Genomic DNA, 13,097 nt, shown 5'->3' with positions numbered 1-13,097 from the left:
CTATGGGTTCGAGGCCAGCCTGGTCTACAGAGCGAGATCCAGGACAGGCACCAAAATTACACCGAGAAACCCTATCTCGAAAAACAAAAACAAAAAAACAAACAAAAATTGTAAATGAATATATCAGAACTTTATATTCTTAGACTTTACAAACAAATCTAATGTGTCTCTTTAAAAAAGTCCACAAGACAGAAAATTATTTTAAAACTCCAGAGCTACAGAGAGTACACCTTGGGTGAATTTAGTACTGGCTTAGATAAAAAGAGGAGATATTAAAGGCTTCCCACCTCCTGGAACATAATGATCAATCAGCCAAGGCATCCTCAGCGAGCTACCACTGGAAGAACGTGTAAGTTAGAGCTGCTTCTGCTATTGTGTACAGAAAGGGCTGGACGTAGAGATTATCCTTTTCTTTGTTCAGAAATAATCAGTTCACTAAAAAAAGATTCTTACCACTCCCTTGATATTGGATGAAAATATTAAACACACCTCAGGGCCCACCCAGAACCCACTATACTTTTTAAATGGCCAGCCATCAGTAACGGTGTTAACTCTTCTGTAAACGTGTCTTTCAATAGAGACCACAGTGCTCCACAGACATGAAATACCAACTTGAGATTGTTTTCTTTCCACATGTGCTATCCTTGTAGTCAGGTCACAAATTATTTTCTGAAATGAAATGTTCAGGAGAGTTTACCCTGTACCTACCACAGAGAATGTTCTTTCCATCTCTCCTTGAAACTTCAACAGTATGTTAATGTTGTGATTCTTACGTTGTTTTCAAAATTAGCTGTGGCTTACCTACTCTTTTCCCTGCTGCTGCATTATTTCCACTCATTCCAATACCACGAGCAGACTACAATTAAAACACAAAACACCTACAGAGGTGAGTCAATGCAGAACAGATCACCAAACATCAACTACTTGTATCCTATTACTAAAATGCTGATGGGCATTCACTGTAAATTACTTATTCTATTTACGTTTAAATTAACTTGGAGTCTAATCTTGCTTCTTGTGATTATTTGTCCTTAAACAAGTAAAATCTGATGTCTTAGATAAGAGTCTTGACACTGGAAAATGCCTTAATGAAACTATGTATCACTGAAAAAATACAGAATAACAATGAACCTGGCAGTAGTAATGCCTGTAATTCCAGCACTTAGAAGCCGGGATCAGAATTTAAGGTCATCCCAAGTACCAGGCCAACCTTGGCTACGTGGGAAACCTGTCTCAAAAAATCAAAAAACAATCATCAAATATATTTCCTACAAATTAGATAGGCATTTTAGTGAAATGTATGGGAAAACAATTTAATTGTAGGCATCTTTATTTATGTAAATAAAAGCCTAAATTTGAAATCGTCATTCACTACAAGACTTAACTAGAAGAATCAACTGAAAAGAAAATACTTACTAGAAAAAACTCTGTAGGTTCTAACTGGGGAGAACTTCTCCTAGTGCTTTCATCCTGGAAGTGCTGGAAGTTTGTAGACAACCCAATTCCAGAGGGCCGGAGCCTGCCTGCCCCACGCGTGCTCTGCAAACTGTCTCTGCTTGCACTCCGTGCCAGTGAAGCCAAAAAGCCATTGTTCACACAACCAACAGGCTCTTTGGAGGCTTTGTTAGCCATTTCTGTGATATCTCGAGCTTCGACTTTGGAAATAACATCAGATCTTTTCCCAGGCGAATCGACTTTAACGCCACGAAAGCGAGCAGTCCTAGAGAAAGAAGAATCGGCTATGGTTCGAATGTCCAATTCCCGCAGGGCATTTTGTGAAGTAGGCGCTGAGGGGTTGCCAGACTCAAAACCTTTTGACTGTCTCTGTGGCTTCACCAGAGAATTATGTAGTGACCCTGGTGCAGCACAGAGAAGTGGCGACAGGAGTCTGTTCTTGTGAGAGCTCGACTCTCGGTGGTTAAGAATTGCATTGTCTACAGGGTCACTGCTCAACACTCTTGCCACATGGTTCAGAGGCTGCTCTGCGGCTCTCAGCCCTCTATCACCTTTAGCGAGTGGGAACTCTGGAGTTACCTTCCCTACGCCTTCTACACCACTGTTCGAGTGCTCGACATCATTTCCTTCTGCAAATGGGGCAAAAGGACCTACTTCTGTCAGGAGCAACTCTTCAGACACACACTCTTCTGACGGTGGAAATAAGACGACATCATCCTCATTGTTAGATGGCAAGTTCCCTGAAAGGTGCTTTGTCCGCCTAGGCAGGGATGATCCAAGATGAAGTACGGAATCTGCAAGCTCTTTGTCATTTTCCAGTTCTATGTGGGTCATCTGAGGTAGCAGTCTGATGCTACCCGTGGGATGAGACAGTGTGTTAATCTCCCAATCATCCTCCTTCAGCAGTTCGTTTCTGAGAGATGATACCGGTCTATCCGCAGGGGCCTGAGCTGCTGCAGGACTTGAGCCTGCATTCCTGGATGTTTCAGGGAGATACGCATTCCCAGGAGAAGGTAAACAAGACTGCCCGATGTGAGGCAGGACTCGTAACAGTCTGTGCCTGGCTGCTGCTGTGGAACTGCTGGGAGGTCGAGGGGCTACAGGTGGGCGAGGTTTTAGCTTGACAACTTTCTTAGGCTACAAGAAAAGAGTGCACATGTAATTCCTCAACATAGTTATCGCTGTCCTTCAGCAAGAATCAGTGGGGAAAATGTTACTTACCGTATTGACATTTTTGTTACCTCAATTTACAGTGCTCAGGAAGGATGGGTGTGGTGTTCCACACCCATCATGTCAGCACTTGGGAGGCTGAAGCAGGGTGTTTGTCCCGAGTTTGAGGCCAGCCTGGTTTACAGAGTCCACTCCATGCCAGCCTAGGCCACAAGATGGGTCTTCTCAATACAAAACAACAACACTGAAATGCTTTAAAATGTTAAAAATCTTAAGATTATGATTGAGGATTTGTTGTATTACTTCATTGACCATAATTTTCTGAAGATGTTAAAATAATTTTGTTTTATTTCCTGACAATTAATTCTTTCTCAGGCTTTTATTAAGCAGAAAATGTTGGTTCTATGAGATATGGCATTTTCCCAGTAAGATGACTGTGTATAGTTAGGTACTCAGAAAAAAGCTAACAGAACTAACGTGCTGACCTTGAAAAGGCTGTCCTTTGCTGGTGTCTATGGACCCACATTTCAGGAAAGGGTCTTCCCTAACCCATCACAGCACTTGAGCCTCAACTGCTTGTGCCACCGAAATGTTTATGATGAATACCTGCTTTTCTTCTGAGGCTGAAAGGTGTGGATACTTAGCAGGCAGAGGGCACACACAGGAACAAGCCTCAAAACAGAAAAAAAAAAGAAAGAAAGAAAAAAAGAAAGGAAGGAAGGAAGGAAGGAAGGAAGGAAGGAAGGAAGGAAGGAAGAAAAAGTCCCTCGTGCAGTCGCTAATGAAGTCCCTTGAGATCTCACCCGTTTTGTCACAACTCCCTGACAGAGAAACCAAGCAGTCTTGAGATGTCTTTGGGAAAGGGTCTGATGCCTGTGCCTACTTCACCTGGGCGTGGGTCCATATGCTTCTCCCTCGGTTAATTTTGCTTTTGTTTCCTTTTTCTGTATAATTGTCTTAGCCATAATGCAAGTGCATACTATATACATGAACCCATCATATCAGTAAACCGAAGACAAGACCTGCCTGCCACCCCAAACACAGATAGTTTACACATCACAGAAAGAGTGAAGTTCAGAGTTCAAGAGAGGAGCCTCAGCTCTTCAGCAGAGTGATGGTGAGCAGAGAGAGGATGAACTGGAAGTCTGATAACATTCCAACAGCCTGGCCTATTAGAAATACATACTGACAATTCAGTAGGTACCAGTTGAGAAAAGGAGAACTAGAAAGGCTGGCTAGATGGAAGTCCCTTGCAAAGGGAGCTGGCTCTTATAGCCACTTTCACCCTGAAGTCATTGTCTTGCCAACCTGCAGCTATATACCTACCAAAAAATAATTTTTCAAAAATGGAAATTGTTTTTGAGGCTTTAGAAATCAGCAATAGTTGCTGAAACCTAAGTAGTAACATGTATCCTCCCAAGTGAATAAACACAAAAAGATCCAAAGAGATCAACAATACGAACAAATAAAATTACCCATGACCCAAATCATCAGCAAACAGAGAATATGAACTTCAAATTAGCTCTAATGTTGAAAATAATCAAATGGAGAAGGCTCATTTGCAAAGCTTCTGCCTGTAGTGACAGGCAGGAGTGTGGAGCTTCAAAAAGAAGAGAGATAGGGCAGCCTAGGGCTGATCAAACCAAATAAAATACACTCGCAAAAGAGAAAATCCCACCTGTGTAAATACCAAAAAAAAATTCATATCCAGGATATGAAAATGGGCTAATAGAAGCCAAAAGGAAACAAGCGGAAGTTGATTGGGATCTATGCTAACGGTTAAGTTTTAAGGAGCTCTACTGTGAGAGAGGGGTATAGAGAAAGATATAAATAAGAGAATCAGAAAAGCCACCTGTTCTTCTCTGCAATGGGAGTGTCAATGATTGAAAACAACACAGAGTGCTCTTGAAATAAATTACCTCCCTACTTAAAATATCCTTACTCTATGTATTAGCCCATAACTCTTAATACTTACCTAAATAAAGTTATAAGAAAAAAAACAGAAAGGGGGGCAACAAATCTATATTAGAATAAAACAGGAAGTGAGGATCAGAACATTTTAGCACATACAAATTCTCCCCTAACATAACATAGCCAGAGAAAACTTCACCACAATACTCCAGTCTAAATTAAACGTCTTTAGATTAATATTTGTACTTTTTGTTTATTAATGTGCATGGTGTGTGTGCATGTAGGTATATGTGTGCAGATCCATGTGTGTGCGTGCATGTAGAAGTCAGAGGTTGATATAGGTGTCTTTATCAAAGGGTCTCTTTCTGAAGCTGGAGCTCACTGATTACATTACATTGACTGGCCAGTGAGCTGCCTGTCTCTGCTGGTGTTGCAGATGCAAGCCGTCATGTCTGGCTGTTTATGTGGGCTCTGGAGAGTTGAACCCAGGTCCTCATACTTGCATGGCAGGTACTTTAGCCAATGAGCAATCCCCCGAACCCGGCTGGTTTTGGAGAAAGGGTAAGTGAAGCCCAGCCTAGAACTCATGCTTCGACCTCTGCAGTGTGAGGATTACAGGAGCATGTTCAGCTTTTGCAGATAATATTCAAAGAATACATCAAATCATAAACCCACAACCAAGATACAATGAACAAAAGAATTAGAAGACACTATTTAAGCTGGCCAGACTTAAAATAATCAATAAAAAATGGAATCATTCCAAAATGAAAATTAAACCATAAGATGCCCAAAGAAAACCAGACTTTTTTTTTGTTGTTGTTGTTGTTGTTGTTGTTTTCAAGACAGGGTTTCTCTGTGTAGTTTTGGTGCCTATCCTGGATCTCACTCTGTAGACCAGGCTGGCCTCAAACTCACAGAGATCCGCCTGGCTCTACTTCCCGAGTGCTGGGATTAAAGGCATGTGCCACCACCGCCTGGTGAAAACCAGATTCAACAAGACATTTAATCAGGAGTACTAAGAAAAGGTATAAAAACATCCGAAAGAGTGAAAATAAAACACAAAAAAATTTTTAAATGTAACAGAAAATAGTTACTATAAAATGAAGTCCCACTATATGTATAAAGGAAGTTACCTACAAACAAAATGAAATAAAAAGCTAAACATTATAAAATTAACAAGTTATAAAAAACTAACGAAGTACTTTATGTTAAAAGAGCATAAGCATACAGTGAAACTGACCCAGAATAGTTCATCTCCAAAAAGCCAGGGCTGGAGGTGTAGCTCAGTGTCACAGTGCTTGCCTAGCCTGGGGGAGGACCTGGGTTTGAGACCCAAGACTAGGGGAGTGAGAGGGACGTGGCATAAGAGGAGGGTAAGAACCAACAGACTCTGGTAACACACACATGGCATCTCAGCACTCAGGAAGGTGAGACTCAAAGATTACAAAATCAAAGCCAGTCTGGGTACATAGCAAGAACTTGATAAATAAAATTAAATTAAACATGAGAGGTGTGGTGGTTTGAATAAGAATGGACCCCATAAGCTCCCAGAGTGGCTCTAGTTTGAAAGGATTAGGAGGTATTTCCTTGTTGGAGAGGTGTGGCCTTGTTGAAGGAAGTGTGTCATTTGGGGTGGGTTTGAGGCTTCAAAAGCCCAAGCCAGGCCCAGTGTCTCTCTTCCTGCTGCCTGAAGACCCGGATGTAGAACTCTCAACTTCTCCAACACCATGTCTGCCTGCAAGCCACCATACTCCCCACCCTTCAGAGGTAGCCCTCTGAAACTCTAGGCAAACACCAATTAAATGCTATCTATTATAAGAGGTGCTGTGGTCATGACATTTCTTCACAGCAATAAAACACTAACTAACACAGGCGGACACATAAAATTTTAAAATGAAGCCATTTACGAAGAAAAGTGGGGTGCATTGGCAAGAAGACTTCAACTGCAGCATAAAAAGCAGCAGCAGAACAACATTGTTAAAAAGCCCCAAACATTTCTTATCTGAATAAATCATCGCTCACCAGTTATAGAAATGATCGCTGAAAGTAGTCTTCAAATTATCACCTAAGGGTTTTTTTTTTCCTTAAGTTTTAGACTTCTGGAAATTCAGTACTTACAAACCTTTCCTTTCCTGAGGAATTTATTAAGATATGCAACTAACCAAAAAAGTATGGGAAAAGTTCAGTGAAAAGACTCCTCGAAACCATGCCATTAACAATAAAATATCAGCAGGGCTAAGAGAGACAAATGATTTACATTACATATTCTTTAATAGTAGAAATGCTGCTCATCTAAAAAATGGAAACAGAATGAAGAAACGAGAAAGTGAAGTAAGTTTTCTGACTGTCACTTAGCTAACGTGCAGGAGGCAAAAGGTTTCAGGTCTAGGGATGACAACAGGACAGCAAGTGTCCCCTGACCTTCAGGATTAGCACAACCCAAGTGCTACTGACACTTGAGAGACCACATAGCAAACACTCCTGTAGGGTGAAAACAAACACCCAGAAACCTTTTGTGGGCTTTCATGTACCAGGGCTCTCATTGCAGAAGAAACCAAACTGACACAAATAATCATACCTAAGCCATCAATGAGGCAGGTCTTAGAGATAAATAACTGTAAAACTTCTACTCCGAAGTTGAGAATAAACTATCTTTTGAATATACATCAGGCACACATGGAAATATCAGATCTCATTAATTAAGTTCTAAACAGCATAACAATAAATGACATTGTCTGATTTCCATGCAACAAAACTAAAAATTAAACACAATGAAAGTCAAAAAGCCTTAGCCGCCAAAACTTATCTAAATTTTCTCCACCACTTTTGAGCTAACAGGATATCCTAAAATGGTAAACTGAAAATATTACCAATTGATATAATGTTTCTGTGGATGTATAATACAAAGAATACATCCTTTGTGTGAGTGACATTTATGCCAAAGAAGTAACCAGTATCTTATCATGGTGTAACTCAGATAAAATAAAACTGAGGAATAATTTATAAAGCAATGGGATTATACTCCTTAAAATATCTAATAATTGTTATCAGTTGTGTAGCCACTGCTGAATTTACCAGCTTCCACTGGACAAGTCCAAATTCATGGTCACATAGATAGATGGTCCTGGTTAAACTCAGTGGGTTACAAAACAAAACAAGAGAGATTCATGGGTATGTTGGGCATTGGAGAGGGATGGTAAGGAGATGGGAGAGGGTTACTATGAATTGTGTACATGTGTCAAATTATCTAAGAATAAAGTGTGTGTGTGAAGCCAAAGTCCTAAAGAGGTATTTGTACCCATGTTTATACCACCAATATTCACAACAGACAAAATGTGAAAGCAACCTAAATGTCTACTGATAGGTAAATGAATGAACAAAATGTGGTAATATGTGCAATGGAATTATTCATTCTAAAAAAAAATGAGATTCTGACATATGCCACACCATGAATGAACTTCAGAGATGTCACACTAAATTAAATAATCTGGCCACAAAGACTCTGATATTTCACTTACATACGGCATCTACAGTAGAGAAACTCACAGAAATGGAAGTGGAATGGTACTTGCCAGACATTAAAGGCAGGTATAGGAAGATGGTTTTAAGGAATACCAAGTTTCAGTTTTGTAAGATATCATTCTGAAGACTAATTGAACAAAGAGATAAACATACTTAACACCACTAACAGGATTACGTTTAAAGACAATTAAAGCCCATGTGGTTGCACATTCCTGTAGTCCCAGCATGTGGGAGGTAGAGACCAGAAAATTCAAAGTTCAAGACCAGCCTCAACTATATGTTGTGTTTGAGGCTAGCCTAGGCTATGTGAGACTCTGTCAATAAATAAATAAACAAACAAATAAATAAGATTGGTAATAAATTTTATATATTTTACCATTATTTAAAATAAAATAAGTTAAAAATAGTAACTAGGTGATAGTTTCCTCTCTCAATTTTGCTGTATGATAAAAAATTGAAGAGCACTTCCCCTTGATGAATAAAAATCCTGAGAAAAATATTAGCAAAAATTTAAAAACATAAAAAAACCATCATAACCAAGAGTGAGTCATGCCAACAACACAAAATTATTTCAGTTTTAAAAAGGTGATTGGCCTGTGCTATCAGAAGTGCTGTATTCAGTGTGCAATATGTTTCAACTTCTCTAGGTCTTCTTTGACCTGGAAGTTACTCAGAAGTGTGTTATTTTGAAACATCAGATTTTTTCCAGATATCTATTATTGATTTCCAAGTTTATTCTTTTGCACATCAGAGCATTTTTTAATGATTTGAATCCTTCTGAAATTTATTAGAATTTATTTTATGTACAAAATACTGTTTTTGTTTGGGGGTTAATGTTCTACATATATTCCCTTAAAAAGAAATTCATATTCTGCTGTAGGGTGAAGCATTCTGCAAATGCCAGCTGGGTCAAGTGAGTTGCTACTGTTCTTCAGGTCCTTGGGAAACATTTCCATTCTCTGTCCTAGCAGATATGCTGGGTGGAAATCCTTGGAGATAAGCACTCATCTATTTCTTGTAGGTTCTGTTTCATATGTTTCAAAGTTCTATTACTACGTGAACAAAAATTAGAGCGTATTTTGTCAATTGTTCACCATCTGAGTAAATAACAAATGATTGTTACCCAAGTTTAATATCAAAAAGAAAAAAAAACAGGAGAACACTGTAGATCTAAACTAGAAATAACCACCTAAAAGTTTTGGAGAAAACCATGGAAGCAAGTCTTCAAGACCTGTGATAGGAAAATATTTCATAAAAAATTATTAAATACCAACCATAATAGCAAAACTGATAAATTATAATACATTAAAATTAACAGTATTCATCAAAAGTGTGTGAAAGAGAAAGTCACAGAGTATTAGAAACTGCAAACCATACTTCTGATAAAGACTTTATACCATACATATAAATATATGTGTATTGGTTGCTTTGAGACAGGTCTCATGGAGTCCAGACTAGATTTAAGCATGCTGTACAGCTGAGCCTGAGTTGAACTCCTGATGCTCCTGCCTCCACCTCTGAAGGCCTGGTATTGCATGAGTTCATCATCACATTCAGCTACAAAACACATTTTTTAAATGTCTACAAATCAATAAATAAAAGGAAGATAACCTAATTTTAAAATGAGCAAAATATTTGACAATGTAAAAAGGACAGAATTTTAACCAAGTAAAGAATCAACATTTTTTAAAAGTTAACATTATTCCTTATAAGAAAAACTAAATAAAAACCAGTACACAATCCTAAGAATGGTTAAGAAGAAACACTGACGAATGTTAAGTGTTGGCAAGGACTGGCACAAACCAAAACTCTTGTGTTATTAATGGCAGTCTGAACTGGTTGAAAACCTACTCGAAACAGTCACTGTAACTCCTTTCTGTCTGTCTGTTTTGAGGAGGGTCTCACTATGTAGCCCAAACTGGCACAGAACTTACTAGGCAGGCTAACCTAAAACTCAGGATTTCCTCCCTGCACCTCATGAAGTGTAGTATACTATGGTACACATCAAATACCTGGCTGTTTGGTATAAAACATGTTATCTTTCCTAGGACTCTGTAAGTTTCCTGCTAATGATACAAAGAACAAAGGGCATGTGTCCATTAAAGAATGTATAAACATGTCCCAGTGGCTCTGTTAATAAGAGCCAAAACTCAGACACCTGAATGCGTATCATAGAAAAGAGAGAAACAAAAAGAACCCCTGTGTAGTTGTACAATAAATTTAAAATATTTTTGAAGAAGATAAACCAGAATTTTATAAAAGACTGTATTGTCTATGGTGTTTATTTATATAAAGCAGACAAAAATTATTTGTGGAAATATGTGTAAAAATAGTGGTTATTTTAGAGAAGACTGTAAAGTAATCTTTTACAGAAAAAGGCAGGGGAACTAGGTGTAGTAGCACATGCCTTTAATGCCAGCAGAGGCAGGCAGTTCTCTGTGAGTTTGAGATCAGCCTGACCTATATAGTGAGTTCCAAGAAACCAGGCAAACACAGTGAAATCCTATTTCAAACAAACAAAAAGAAAAAAAAGAACTACTTTGAGTTAGTTTTAAATAAGTGTATTTTAACTGTAAAAATTCATCAAACAGCCTAAATTTTACTATTATCATTATTATTATTATTATTATTAGGTGATTTTCCATGGTATGCATGGGGAGGTCAGAGGACAACTTTTAGGAGTCAGTTCTCCCCTCCTACCTTAGTAGGGATTGAACCTGAGGTTGCAGGCTTATGTGGCAAGTGCCTTAATCTGCTGATCCATCTGTCAGACTTCAAGGAGTGCAAAGTCTGTGTATTTTATATGGGGAGGCACTAACAGAGTGAAAAGAAGTCAAGGCATAGTGCAGCTGTGTGTGGGGTTAGGAAGAGAAGGAGAGGGGAGAGAGAGACAGAGACAGAGACAGACTTATATCCAGAAACAAAATAAGTCTCACCGAATACTGGAAAGAATATAAACTGGTTATTCACTTTGGAATTACTTTAGAAAACTGGCAGTTATCTACCAACACTAAAATAGTAAGTATCTGCTAGGCATGGTGGCACATACCTATAATCCAAGCACTCAGAGGACTAAGGGAGGATTGCTGGGCTACAGACTAAGTTCTAGGCCAGCCTGGGCTACAGTATGCCTGTCTCAGTGCCTGTAATGAGTAAATCTTGAAATCATATTTTTAAAAGTAATTATTGAAAGGTTAAGCTAACTTTTAGTTCCCCCTTTCATGCTACAGCTATGACATTTTAAAGATGAATTATGCTTAGTGTGCATAACCCTTTCGGGTATGTTCTATACTAAAAACCTCAAGGTTCATTTGTTACATCTTAATAAATAAGCTGAGACAGAAACGTGCAATGAGTAATACTTTATAGTTTTCCACAGTTACCAGCAGCCCTCAGTGCTGTGAGCCCTGCCGCCACTGTAAGCTAGAGAAAAGCTTGGCCAAGAGCCAACAGCTTCACCTTTTTGCTGAGGTTCATGTTCTCCATCTTAGCCTTCAGCAGCTTCATCTTATTCATAGTTATTGAATTTTCAATGATCTGTTGCCCAGAAGGAGAAGGCTCTGCTTCTTCATCCTCGTCTGTATACAAATTATACACAGAGCCACCACTGCAAGGGAAACAGCAAGTGCTTAAGACATGCGGGACGCCTGCTCAACAGCAACTATAGAGCCTACTAGGTGGGAAACACTAGCTACATTTTGTCATTGTGAGTAAAAGAAAATAGTTCAAAATGTGTCTCTTGCCCAAACTGGCCTGAAACTTGCTCTGTAGCTGAGGAAGGGCTTGCTTGCTCTTGGGATCCTTCTGCCTCCACTTTCTGAGTGCTGGGATTACAGGTGTGTGCCACCCACCTCCAGTTTTTTGTAGTTCTAGGGATTGAATTTAGGGTTCTGTGTGTGCTAGGCAAGCAGGTTAGATATTGAGCTACATATCCAGCACATTCAAAACATATTTTGGGGGCAAAGGACAAAGTTCAGTGGGTAATTTGCTTGCCTTACAAGTATCGGAGTTCAGTTCCAAAAACCCCATCTAAAAAGGTGGGTATGGAGGCATGGGCTTGTAATCCTAGCACGGGGAAGTTGGAGACAGGCTCACTGCCAGTCAATCTATCCTCTCCCATAGAGCTTTAAGCCAAATGAAAGACCCTATCTCAAAAAACAAGGTGGACAGCTCCTGGAGAACAAACCTGAGGTCTACTTGCAGTCTCTATGAACACACACATGAACACACACCAACACACAAGTAGCACACAGTCACACGTGCACAACACAAACATTTCTTAGAAGACAGTTGGGAGAAAAGCTGCATCACTATTTAACACTGCTGAAATCGAGTAAGCTGAGAGACTCCACAATCACTGCAGCACGCGGACAGCACTGCCTGCTGGGGGCTGGGCGCTTGCTCTATCAGTGCTCCTTGAAGACTGTTTCTCTACAAGATCATAGAAGGAAGATATTATGGCCCCTTTTATAAATGAAAAACTGCAATGAAGAGGGACGGGACATAAACATGCTTAGTGGGGAAAGGTGCTTGCCACTAATCCTGACCACCTGAGTTCAATCCCAAGCACTCACAGGTGGAAAGAGAGAACAAATTCCTCAAAGTTGTCTTCTAATCTCCAGATGTGTGCAGCGGCATGCACACACCCACCCCAGCACTAAATGATCTCCAGATGTGTGCAGCAGCATGCACACATCCACCCCAGCTCTAAATAATCTCCAGATGTGTGCAGCAGCATGCACATACCCACCCACCCCCAACACTAAATAAATAAGTGAAATTTAAACATTTAAAGCCTAGAGTAGTGATGCAGCCAATAACCCCAGCACACAAGACGCATTAAGTGTGTGGATCTCTGTAAATTTGAGACCAGACTAGTCTAGATAGTGAGCTCCAAGCCAGCCAGGGTTGCATAGTTAGACTGTCTTTTTAAAAAAAAATTATAAACTAGTGTTTTTAAACTAATGTTTTCATTTATTTCTTTGAGACTTCCAATATATTTTGATCATATTCATTACACTTCCCCAACTCCTCCCAGA

General features: G+C 39.5%; 2 protein-coding genes across 3 annotated transcripts in view; both read right to left on the bottom strand.

The window, feature by feature from the left end:
* Marchf8 (membrane associated ring-CH-type finger 8) overlaps window positions 1–1,555 on the bottom strand; it is a 114,452-nt gene extending 112,897 nt beyond the window's left edge. The window contains exon 1 of the mRNA XM_076567681.1: window positions 1,417–1,555. The gene's annotated coding sequence lies outside the window, so the exon portion shown is untranslated. The remainder of the gene's footprint in view (window positions 1–1,416) is intronic.
* Window positions 1–13,097, bottom strand: part of Zfand4 (zinc finger AN1-type containing 4) — an 80,965-nt gene that overhangs the window by 23,039 nt on the left and 44,829 nt on the right. For both annotated transcript variants that reach the window (XM_076567678.1, XM_042273910.2), the window contains exons 6-8: window positions 11,518–11,665; window positions 1,417–2,592; window positions 802–856 (exon numbers count right to left, since the gene is read on the bottom strand). In XM_076567678.1, coding sequence (XP_076423793.1) covers window positions 802–856; window positions 1,417–2,592; window positions 11,518–11,665 — 1,379 coding nt within the window. The remainder of the gene's footprint in view (window positions 1–801; window positions 857–1,416; window positions 2,593–11,517; window positions 11,666–13,097) is intronic.

The sequence above is a fragment of the Peromyscus maniculatus genome, chromosome 3, assembly GCF_049852395.1.
Source record: "Peromyscus maniculatus bairdii isolate BWxNUB_F1_BW_parent chromosome 3, HU_Pman_BW_mat_3.1, whole genome shotgun sequence".
NCBI classification, from domain to species: domain Eukaryota; kingdom Metazoa; phylum Chordata; class Mammalia; order Rodentia; family Cricetidae; genus Peromyscus; species Peromyscus maniculatus.
Note: the sequence above shows the minus strand (reverse complement) of the source record. Positions and strands in the feature narration are given on the sequence as shown.